Here is an 11,489-nt window from a genome sequence, read left to right as displayed (position 1 = left end):
CTCACGCTGCCAGAGCATCACTGGACAGCAGCTCCGCATGAGACCCCCGGACATCACTCTCATCAACTTCACGACACCCCGCGAGACTCACAATTATTCTCTGGGACGTACTGCGCTGTCAGATGTTTGTAACATCCACCAGTCAGGGGAATTTGGCCGCTGGAGACACTGACAGGGTCAGAGTGAGGGGACCGGGGAAGAAGGGCTTGTGCCTTTTCTACTATGCTGACTGTAGCTTCCCCTGCCACCCGCTAACAGCAGGGACTTGGCTGACAAACGTGAAGACTGAGCGTCTGCTGCAGAGCCGGAATCCTCCTCACTCTGCTCTTCTTGGCCAGCCAGGGAAAGCTGTACACACGTGCGCCTTCACACCGTGCCTTGCTCCCACCTGCCCTTTCAGACTGCAAGGCCAGCTCCCTCCCCCAAGGAGCCGCAGACAAAGGCCGCTTGGTCAGGTGACATTTTAATAGGCTAGAAATAGAAAACCTGTCCTGGGAGACCATCAAGAGCCACGTGAGCGCCCGAGCCGGAAGCAGAGGCGCAGCACTGAGGGTCTGTGGGAAACAGGCCGAGCGCGACGTCACCGGTGGCTGAAGAACCCTTGCGGGTGGTTGTATTTGAACGGCTTCATCCTGCTGGGACCCCTAGAGAAAGAGGAGAGAGGCCGGTCAACACCGTGACTTTGGGCTGATATAATGAACGCATCCACACAAGGGGCTACGGTGAAGCTGTTAGGGGAAAACAGACTGGTGTAAGGAAAGCAGACTGCAGAACAGTATGAAAGGTGACAGCAGTTCTGAAAAGTCATCTTAATGTGCCTCCGAAGGAAGGCGCACAAGATTAGAAGTGCCCACTGACAATGGGCACTCTAGGGGGCAGGGGGCTTGGGTACCCTCACTGTTTACGGTATTTTTACAGAAACACTGTTTCTGTTTTTATGTTTAACAATAGACATGTTTTATGTCTATGATTAAAAAAAAAAAGTTAAATCCTCCTTTGTAGGGAGATTCCCAAGCAGGTAGGAGTTTATGTGGGAAAAGAATCTGCGCTAAGTGCCTGCCAAGCGCCTGGTGCTTTATACTCGCTACTTCTGAGATGCTATTTCTATAATTTCAAAGATTTTAAAGGAAGATGTAGGCTTAGGGATGTGAACTACCTGATATTAGAAAGTCAGAAAGTCTCACAGACCAAATTCAAAATCAGGTCTGATGCTAAAGCCTGCTGGCACAAGACGCTGACACTCACAGCCAAAGCCTGGACCCTGTGACATTTAGGTGCTTCGGCTCAAGTCTTGGGCCCCTGAGCAAAATTTCATGCAGGGTTCTTTTTCACGCGACTCTATGGTGAACAACGTCCAGCTAAAGGGCCTCTTTCATTCCTCTGCCTGTGACTGACATTCAGTGGTGACCAGAAGGTGACACCTTGGATCTTGGTCTGAGGGAGGGAGGGTGAGAGGCAGTGTGGGTGTTTGCCGGAGGGAGGTTGTTTATCTTTTTTTTTTTTTTTTTTTGCCACACTGCACAGAATGGCCTTAAAGGAGGGCTTACTCTGCCTGCACCATGCTTGGCCCTTCACAGGCTCCCGTGGTTTAATCTCATCCTCCCAACACCACCTGAGTGGACAGTTTTACTGATGAGGAATCACCACTCAAGATGCACTAGGCACAGACCCTAATCACAGAGGCAGCAGCTGCAATTTGAACCAAGGCCTTTGTGGCCCCAAAGTCTTTTCTTAAAATGATGTCATGAACCTTCCCAACACCAGAAGGGTACAGAGTCGAGTCAGGTAAATCGAGGCGTACAGCTGATGAGACTCCACAGCCTGAAGGCAGCCAGCCCCAGGCAGAGCCAGACCTCGAGTCTCCTGCAGCCCAGGCCAGCCCTTTGCAGCCCAGACCTTTGACCTGATCCTGGTGGTCAGGGGGACTCCACACCAAGAACCTCACATCCCACATCTCATCAGTCATGGAATTAACTGGATCTGGAAAGCCAAAGGAGCACCTTCCCAGAACACAATGACAGACGAGCGCAGCCTGGGGAACAAAGCACTTGAGGAAACGGGTCTGGGAACCATCAGACAAGCAAAGGATAAACACTGGCTGTGTGAGAACTCCCACCTTGGAAATGCGCTGCTACAGGCTGGGAGCGGGGAAGAGCTGAGGTCTCACACAGACAGAGCAGAGAGAGCAAGTCCCGAAACACGACACCATCTAGCTGCCAGCCCCACCATGCAGCCACGGTGGGGCTGCAGCTGGTTATCACCAGCCAGCACGGGGAGCCAGGCCAGGCGGAAGGGCCAGATGGAGGCAGGAGGACGTGGGATAGCCTCCGGGGGCAGAGGCCGGCTGTGTGAGAAGGTGAGGGCAGGCAAGGCACCTTCTAGACCGACAGACAACAGTCATGTCCCCATTAGATACAGACTGCAGCTCTTTGTGACACCATTCCTCCCCAGCCCCCTGCCCCAAAGGGAAGGGTGGGCTCCGGGGTTCTGAAACTGACTCGAAGACAAGACCACAAGTTAAGGGATGAAAGGGAAGGGAAGTACATGACACTGAAGCGGAAGGAAAAGCAGCCAGAAGTGCGGGGCCTGCAGACACACTAAATACCAAGCTGCCAGGGCCTGCTGACATTTTCTGAGGCTCCGTCCGTGCCATGATCCATTCTGGAAGGTCTATGTGAACCACCTCTGCTTCATCATGACTTAGAAGGTAACACTTCCATTTCAGCTTTTGGGAAAGGCTCAGAGCTGAGTTGAAATGACTCTTTCAGTCACCCAGCTGGTGAGCAGGACAGCAGAGGTCTGCACTGTGTGTGTGTTATTTCACAGCTGGCTCCTCTGTGACGCCCAACTGCCTACAGCTGTGATCCTCCTGGACGTGGGAGCACTGTGGAGACTACAGCAGACTCTGGGGGCTGGTGTAGGCATATGTGGTCTGTATGCAGGGCTATAGCCTGCATCTAGTGAGAACATCCCTGGGTTCTCTGTAGTTAACAAAATTCATTTGAATCATAAAAAACAAACCTACTGGCTCCCACAGAAAGCAGAGAAAGGGAAGGTTAGTCAAGTCCTCTTGCTCACTCAGCATGAGGCCCATCTCTGGGGTGTATGCATGATGAACAACTAACTGGACTGGGCTGGCAGGACAGGGGCCACAGGGCAAGTTTTAGGAAGGAGGACGTGAGCTCTCTCCGAGAAACCTGGCAGCAGGATGCTAATTCCCACAGGGAAAGGAGACCAGAGCGCCCGAGGACACGTGTGCCCTCTGTGCCGGGCTCACCCTGCCCCACGTCCCTGTGAGAGGCAGGGCTGGAGGTCCCCGGGCCTGGTCCCTCACCTGAAAAGCCGCAGACACATCTTCTCCTGGGGAAATTCCTTGGGCCCCTCCACGCTGTCATCATGGCTCTCCGTCTCCAGGTAGACATCGAGCAGCACGCACAGGCGCTGCAGCTGGTTGGTCAGAAGCTGGTGGCCGGGCCGCGGGCCGCACAGCTCCTTGTAGCACACGTTGACCTCACTCTCCATGGCCTACAGGGGGGGAAGCCAGAAACTCAGCACCACCTGCAGGCCAGGTGGGTCTCACAGTTTCACAAGAACCGAGCCTGGGCCTCTGCAGATCAAGCCAGGCTGGCTTGTCCTAAGGCGCCCGCTCCTCAAGACAATGGCGTCCTCCTGATCCTGACCCAGAACATTTCCTGCCTTGCATGTCCATGGCCAAAAAGAGCAAGATGGACAGAGGAAGAATCTCAAGATCAGATCCAAATGGGAAAGTGTTAGGGTTCAAAGTGTGCTCCTTGGCTATGGAGTCAAATCCATGGGCATAACAGTAATTAACACGGGCAACGATTTCACACCTTATCTCGTTCCCATGCATCTGATATTTCCACATAAGCCTGAAACGACCTTTCAAGGCTGGTCTTTGTATTAGCCACATTTTATAAGCAGGGTGAACCTGTGGGCCCCAGGGTAGTAAGGAGTTGACAGAGGTCTGAGCCCTTCACTACACCTTGCAGCCTCCAGCATATTCTACAATCCCAGCAGCATCTGCCCGGGAATTGCACCAGTGCCCAAGCCCCCAGCTACCACTGGTCCTGCCCCACTCCCACCCCGCCCCACTCCTACCCCCCAACCCCCGGCCCAAGGAGGCTCTCCCTGCCCCTCCCGTCACCCGCCAAGGACCTTACCCGAATATTGTCATCGTTGTTGTTGGTTTTCTCCCCTTTCCAGTTCAGACAGAGTTGGAAAATGGGTGGGATGGAGGAGTAGCCGGGGTTCAGTACTACGGCAGCCTGGAGCTTAGCTGGGAAAGGTGGGGAGAGGAGCAAAACTCAATTCTCAGAGTCGGCTTGCCAGCCACGACCACCTTCCCGCTGGAACCCTGAGGCCAGCGCTGTGTCTCACATTAGCCCAGGTGTTCAGAGCACACTCTGCTACCAACTTTTACTTTCTGCCTAGAAACTCCAAAGCGGCTACAAAAGGTGAGGTCCTGTGACTGGGCCTCAGGAAACAGAGGTGTGGGGACTCCTGAGTCTGGTTTGCCCAGTTCTATTTACTCCTTCGACAGAAGTTTGTTTTAACTGGCATTTATTTGCTAGCAGGTTAAGGGCTTTCCCAGTGAAGGTGCCCGATCTGTTTTTCAACATTATTGTGTACTAGCCATCACATTATGGTCAAATATATTTTCTATATTCTGTTCTTTACTTTTATCTATTTTGTTACGTGCAGCTTTTTGACAGCCAGCATTTACTGAGTATCTACTGTTTTCCAAGCATAGTGCTGGGCCCTTTTTACCCACATTTTATTTCATTTTAATACATTCTTAGGTGGGTACCATTATTATCATCCCATTTTACAGTTAAAGAAACTGAGCCTCTGAAACTACCTAAAGATCATTAAACAGCCACAAAACAGCAGTGCTGAGTTTAACCAGAACTACCTGACGCCAAAGCTGTGTGTTCACAATCATTAAATGAAGTATTTGTATTTTTTAACGTACTTATTTTTTCTCTGGTGACAGCCTTCCCCTTTTTCAATACGGTAACATCCTCTCCATCTATGAGCTAAGTGTTTAGCTACTCTTTTTTCATTATTTATGAGGGTGGGGATTGAACTCTCTTACCCACTAGTAATTCAAATAAATTAACAGAGAACAAGAGAGTGTAGGTTAAGATAACTCTACTCTGATAGTTACAACAGTTAGTAAAAAGTGACACTTTACTGTTGTTTCTGTCATAACAGTTTTGAACGTATTTTGGGGTTTATCTCTTGTCCACCGATTTTTCTGCTTTTAATCCATACTATGAAATTGTTGTCTACTCTTAAGTTTTCAAATTCTATTACAACACATTTAATAAAAATTTAAATGATCACATTCATCCTTTGTATGAACACAGAATATCTGTTATTTTACCAAGCTCTTCCCCTTAACCAGGAAGCAAAAGTGATGTCTTCAATGATTTCACACCCATGGGGCTTTGGAAATTTCTTGGATGCATCATCTGTGCCCTTTCAAAACAGCACTTTGGGTTGTTTAGGGATGAGGTTTAAGTGTTTTTTGAAAGGAGACAAGACAGAAAGCAAATGCAAAATTCCAAACAGCAGTCACCCCTCAAGAGGGTGAGAGTGAAGTGGGGCCAAGGAGCCTCCACTGTATCTGAAGTTACCTGATTTCCTCAGAGTACTTCTAAAACGTGATGAGAAAGTGAAAACAGGGGTAGAGAAACGTGAACATCAAAGAGCGTAACTTTTCATCTCTCACACCATCTTGGAACTACAGACAACTCCCTCCACCCTGCAGCCTCGGCACCAAGCCTCTGGGTGGGATCCGGCAGGCTGAGCCAGACCCACAGAGGCTGGGGCTGGACGACAGCACCACAGGCGCCACTGGGGTGGGTCCAGCTGGAAGCCCTGGCCGATCAGATGCCAGGACAGCGGTGAGGAGTCAGAGCTCTCAATGCCTCCCCAAGTGAGCGCAGGGACTGCAGAGGAGCAGAGTCCTGCACTTCACAGCCTGAGGGTGACAACCCCACCTTGAAGAGAGGACGAGCAAGTCTCTGGTTCTACAAGGGTGAGGAAGCAAAGAGGCTAAGCGCTCAGGCTCAGAGGTCCGACTGGGTGTGTGAGCACCTCCTACAAAGCGGGAACGTCACCAGCCCCGGGACCGTGGTGGCGATTAGCAGAGGACGGGACTGGGGCAGAACAAGTCCTGGCTGCACGCTGTCGCAGCTGAACACTGCCTCTCACAGTCGAGACTGTCTGCTAAGTCCCCGAGGCAGGAGTCCAGGATCTTTAGCTTCCCCGGGCCAGCTCCCAGGAAGGTTTGCTTCTCAGCGGCTCCCCTCACCTACAGCCACTGTCATCAGCAGAGCAGTTACCTGTGCCCCTCTCCACGAGTGCCATGTAGTAGAGATTGGTGTCCCCAGCCAGTCCCGCCTCCACGATGTCTTTGGTGAAATGCAGCTCCTGGAAGTTACCAAGGACGGGGGTGGGGGGGGGGTGAGCTGTTGGCGCCTCTTGTCAGGCTGCCCCGCCCTTTAGGCCGAACAGCAGGAGCTGAAAGGAGACTCGGGCCTGCAGTCCCCAGGAGCAGCAGGAGCTGAAAGGACACGCAGGCCTGCAGTCCCCAGGGCAGCCGGTCACCCCTCCACACCTACCGTGTAATCCTCATGGGCAATCGTCACCCACTTCACCAGGCGAGAGACCACCTTTGCAGGGAAGAGGTAGTGGCAGTCGCTGGTAACCGGCACAATGCCATGTTCTAAAAGAGAGCAGGACAGGTGGCGTCACAAGTAGAAATCAGCTGCCACAGCTGGGTAACCGGCATCCTCTGAAGGCTCAGATGGCCCTGCCGGCTGTCCAGGTACACTCAGTACTCAGGTCAACACATGCCAGGAACGGAGGCACGTCAACCTGACCTTTGCTCAGTGCCTGTGCTTGCGGCGGGACCCAGCCCCAGCTTTCACAGCGCTTCATCTTTAATGCAGACGAAAATCCCCTGCGGCCAGAACCAATGAGATGCCTCCGTGGCAGTGACTGTTAATTAGATCAAATAGCCAAGAGGGCTGTTCTCACAGCTGACCTTGGAGGAGGAAGGACTAAAGTCTTCTGCGCTGGTTCCTCTAAGGCAGAAGAGCAGGAGGGCCGCTCTAGCGTGAATCCCTGCTGGTGTTTCATAAGCAAATATGCCAACACGGTACATGCTATCCAGGATGACAATCATCCAACCTTGGGACAAAACAAACTCCACAATGCTGATGGGGAGCCTGGAGAAACCAGCCAGAGTCCAGCGGGGCCTCCAGAAGGGTGCTGTGAACTCAAAGCCTTTCCTGACAGTGGCTCTTTTATTTATTTTTGATGTGGACCACTTTTAAGGTCCTTATTGAATTTGTTATAATATGGCGTCTGTTTTGTTTTGGATTTTTAGCTCTCCGACCAGAGAATAGAACCTGCACCCTCTGCCTTGGAAGGCGAAGTCTTAACCACTGGACCACCAGGGAAGCCTCGACTGTAGCTTTTTTTAGATTGAAAAGATCTTAACCCTCCCTCACTCGTGCCTTGTACCTGACAGGCTGTGACAAGTATTTAAAGAATGAATAAATGAGAAGCCCCCACATGTCCACCATCTTGGTCAAGGGCTCATCAGAATCACTTGGGAGCTTATGGTGAACCCCGGGCTCAGCACTGGCCTGGAGGATTTCAGCCCAGGTGTCAGGGGAGAGAGGAGACATAGGTCACCAAACAGCTGTATTCAAGAAAGCTGAGCACAAGCTCCGCAAAAGCAGGGCTTTGTCTTGTGCTCATGGCTCCTTCCCTAGCACTATACTGGCTACCTCGAATGAATGAGGTTCCTGTTAAAATGCATATCAAAGCCTGCCATGCACTGACCTAGCAGGAGTGCTCCCGATCAACCTGAGAAGTTGGGCCCCCAAAAGGCTTTGGGCAGTCCGAGACAGCCTTGTAGCCCCGTGGGGAGCTCACACCTCTGCTTGGCGGCCTAGAGCTCTCCCCAAAGGCCCAGCTGACACCTCTCTTCAGCAAGAGCCAGGGAGCCAGCCAACTTTGTCATCAGGATTCAAGATACTGAGCGCAGGGCTCCGTGGTCTTTGTCCTTGGGCTGAGCAGTTCAGGCCACAACCCTGACTAACGCCGCTTACCCAGGGAGGCAAACTGCTTGTGGAGGGCGAGGCGGGACTGCACCCTGGTCTTCAGCAGCTTCATGGTGGTCTCCATGTGACTGGCGCTCTGCGAGTGGTCTGCGATCACAGTGTGCTGTGGGTGACAGAGCGCAGCCATGCACGAGTGCTCCCCGTGCCTTCCTCCTGCCACCCCCTCCCCCAGGACCTGCTGCCCGTGCGGCCAGGGCCACCCCTGTCCCGGCGTACGTGTCTTCTGGGGGTGGCAGGGTCTCCCCGCTGTGCGGGCCAGAGACCGAGTCCCAGCAGGAATGATACAAGCTGCTGGGAGCTTGAGAGGCTGTGGGCAAGGCCGGCTTCTGCTGAGGGGCCAGCTACCCTGGGGTTCATTTCCGGCACCTTCACATATAAGACCACGGGGCAGCAGCATCGGGAGCCGTGTGACATGCAGGGCAAGGATCCAGGTTACCCTGACCTGGGTGGGTAACAGACTCAGGGAGAAAGCAAAAGACACCTAACCACCTGCAGGCCTTGGACACTCTACAGTGAAGGGGACAGGTCACAGCCCAGAGGGCTGGCATTCTGCTAGTTTAAAGTCCTAGAGGCCATCAGAAGCCTTTCCGGAGTCTGCAGAGGTTCCGGAGGAACAGGGCTCCTCAGCCAAGGGGACTCAATCAGTGGACACACCTGGGGCTGCTCTTTGGGGAAGTGGAGGCCACCCAGCTTCTGCACCCACAAGTACGGGTGACCGAGGTCAAGTACGTAGTCCCTCAAAGTCAGGATGCTGCAGAAAGGAACACAGAAAGGAATGATTTTACAAGGCACTGCTGCAGGGTCCCAGGGTATGTGCCTCCCCCGCCCTTTCATCTCCCCTAAACAGAGCGGTCCTACAGGCTCCGCGCACTCATGGCCAGGCGCCAACAAGGTCTCTCAAGTTCATCAGTTCCCTGCTGTGAATTTTCTCTCCCATAGCCAATTTTCTTTTTTTCCCTGGCAGCCTTCAACTCGTTAGCAAATCTCAATAAAAAGGCAGTATACTTATCTTTTCATCAGTCCAGCAACATATAAAGTATTTCCTAAATTTTAATCCTCAGAGAACTAAAATGTTAAACACATCTCTTACCACATTCCCAGAGTTTTGACCCTTCCACCCTTTCCCATCCTTCTCCAGGGCCTCATAAGCAAGAAAGGACAAGTGTCCCCTTCTCTGGATGGAGCACTCCCTCTCACCCCACCATTTCTCCCCCGCCCCCAACCCCCGAAGGCCTCTAGTCCTAAGAGTTCTTCTGTTTTGGGAGTGGACAGATTGGGAGAGGAGGAAATGCTGCTGACTCACCCAACTTTATCGAACTGATACTGATTGGCTGGATTTGGAGTTTTCTTTCCATGATCCCCAGGGTACAAGCAGCTCAGGACTGAGTCAGGAGACAGCAAGTCACTGGAGGAGGGGAAAGACTGCATTGAGAACACCGGCCAAGCCCTTGGCTCGACGCAGAAGTGGCCATCTGGGGGTGGTAATGCCCTCTCCCACTGATGAGCAAAGCCACCATTTACTGAAAGCTTCCTGTGGTCCAGACCCTGTATATGCCTGAGGTCATCAGATCCTCACAGCCCTATGAAGTACGGAGGGTTAGCATCTCCATTCTACGGAGGAGAAACTCGAGGCTTTGAAAGATATGGCAAGTCCAAGTTAACACTGTTAGTAAGCGCTGGAGCCAGGATTTACACTGTTCCATCAAAGACAACAGTACTCTTAATCATCACATTTTTTTTGGTGCAGATCCAATCTCTGGTCGAGGAACTAAGATCCCATGTGCCAGGGATTGGACCTGCGCCCCCTGCCTTGAAAGCATGGAGTCTTAACCACTGGACCACCAAGGTAGTCCTTTAACCACCAATTTCTGAAGACACCTATCCCTTCAAGAAGTATACGGTGACCAGAGCCTTTCCTCAAGGGAGCAAAACCCTGTGAAACCAGAAATAGGAACACTCAGAATTTTCATAGGAACAGAACAGATTTCTTCTACCCCAGAGAGATCCAGTGTGCAGCTTTGATGCTCTGCCTATCTCACACTTCACCTCATCTCTTGCTGCCACAGAAAGAGCTCTCCTTGAATATTCCCAGGAAAGATACATCACACAGACTGGAGACACGGTGATGCCAATGCCACCTACTCACACCGGTTAAACATGTAATTGAAAGTGACAATCAGAGGAGACAGCACAAGCGGAGAATACAGTAATTTGATCACAAAAAGTCCACAGGGCCCAACCTTCCCCTTCATCCATGGGAGCTCCCCTCACCTTCCAGGGACAGTATTAGGAGCGACTCAGGCAGACGGCCGATCCTGCTGCCCTGAGCCCGGCAGGCCTCCGGGAACTCGGCCCGGGAGAGTGGAAGTTTGTGGCTCTGGACTGCTCTCTGTCCTGCCAGAGTCTGCCTGCATCACCCCCACCTCCAAGGGTCTCTGTCTCCTTCATTGATGCAAACAGAGAACTGGCTATAAAATGAGTAACTGTTACTCTTTTTAGCCAATATTTAGTGACTGATACTAATATACTGAATCAACCAAAATAAAACAGTTAAACTGCACAAGATTAGGACTTGAAATTGACAAAACCTGATGGCATGACCAAATTTTGACAAATTTCCACCCACAACATGTGACTCAGGACAACCGAACTCGGTAAAAACAACGGACATCAAAGAGCAGGCGACTGCACGTGCAGAGGCTGGTGGGGAGAGGGCTTCAGGGTTCAGAGGAGCCAGCCTGCAGCCCCGGGGCTTAGCAGGTGGGCATCTGAGAAGGGAGCAGGCAAACGCTCAACACAAGGAGCGCCACCGCGGCCCTCTGGGTGGTCCGGAGAAGCCAGCCCCGGGCGCCCCCTGCTGGGGTGAGGTGGGAACAGGGATGACAGCACCCACAGTGCCCAGGATGACCCAGCATCACTCTCAAGCACAGGGACAAGGATGCACCAGGAGCAGGCATGAACGCTAACCGCAGGGTGGAGGGCGGCCCCCCTCAGAGCCCTGCCCCACCAGGCCCCAGACCTGCGCCTCCGTCTTTCCACACCTGACAGGAGGACTCTGGGGGCAGCGCTGGGAGGCGGGCCGGCCAGGCGAGCCTCCTTTACCCCCAGGCCCTTGTGGTCCTCTTCCCTTCCTCCCAAGACAGGCTGCCACGGTCAGGGCCTTTCTAGGGATGCTCCCCCTGTGGCTGCCTCTATGTGCCTCTGCTCACCCTTCTCAAACCCACCCACCAGTCTTCTTCCCACTGCTGCTTCCAGGTAAGGACAAGCTGGGATCGAGCTGAGCTGCGGGGACAGAAAAAGACGAGAGAAAGAGAGGCCTAAATCTGT

At 52.6% G+C, this 11,489-nt stretch overlaps 1 protein-coding gene across 1 annotated transcript in view; it reads right to left on the bottom strand.

Annotated features, from left to right (window-relative positions):
- Window positions 1-447: 447 nt before the first annotated feature.
- THOC5 (THO complex subunit 5) overlaps window positions 448-11,489 on the bottom strand; it is a 27,614-nt gene continuing 16,572 nt past the window's right edge. The window contains exons 13-21 of the mRNA XM_065903781.1: window positions 11,391-11,444; window positions 9,466-9,717; window positions 8,817-8,913; window positions 8,151-8,265; window positions 6,651-6,754; window positions 6,372-6,459; window positions 4,182-4,297; window positions 3,335-3,525; window positions 448-644 (exon numbers count right to left, since the gene is read on the bottom strand). Of these exons, the coding sequence (XP_065759853.1) occupies window positions 581-644; window positions 3,335-3,525; window positions 4,182-4,297; window positions 6,372-6,459; window positions 6,651-6,754; window positions 8,151-8,265; window positions 8,817-8,913; window positions 9,466-9,717; window positions 11,391-11,444 (1,081 nt within the window). The 3' untranslated portion in view covers window positions 448-580. The remainder of the gene's footprint in view (window positions 645-3,334; window positions 3,526-4,181; window positions 4,298-6,371; window positions 6,460-6,650; window positions 6,755-8,150; window positions 8,266-8,816; window positions 8,914-9,465; window positions 9,718-11,390; window positions 11,445-11,489) is intronic.

Source organism: Muntiacus reevesi, chromosome 13 (genome assembly GCF_963930625.1).
Source record: "Muntiacus reevesi chromosome 13, mMunRee1.1, whole genome shotgun sequence".
Lineage (NCBI taxonomy): Eukaryota > Metazoa > Chordata > Mammalia > Artiodactyla > Cervidae > Muntiacus > Muntiacus reevesi.
The sequence above is the reverse complement of the archived record's forward strand: the minus strand, read 5'-3'. Positions and strand labels throughout refer to the sequence as shown.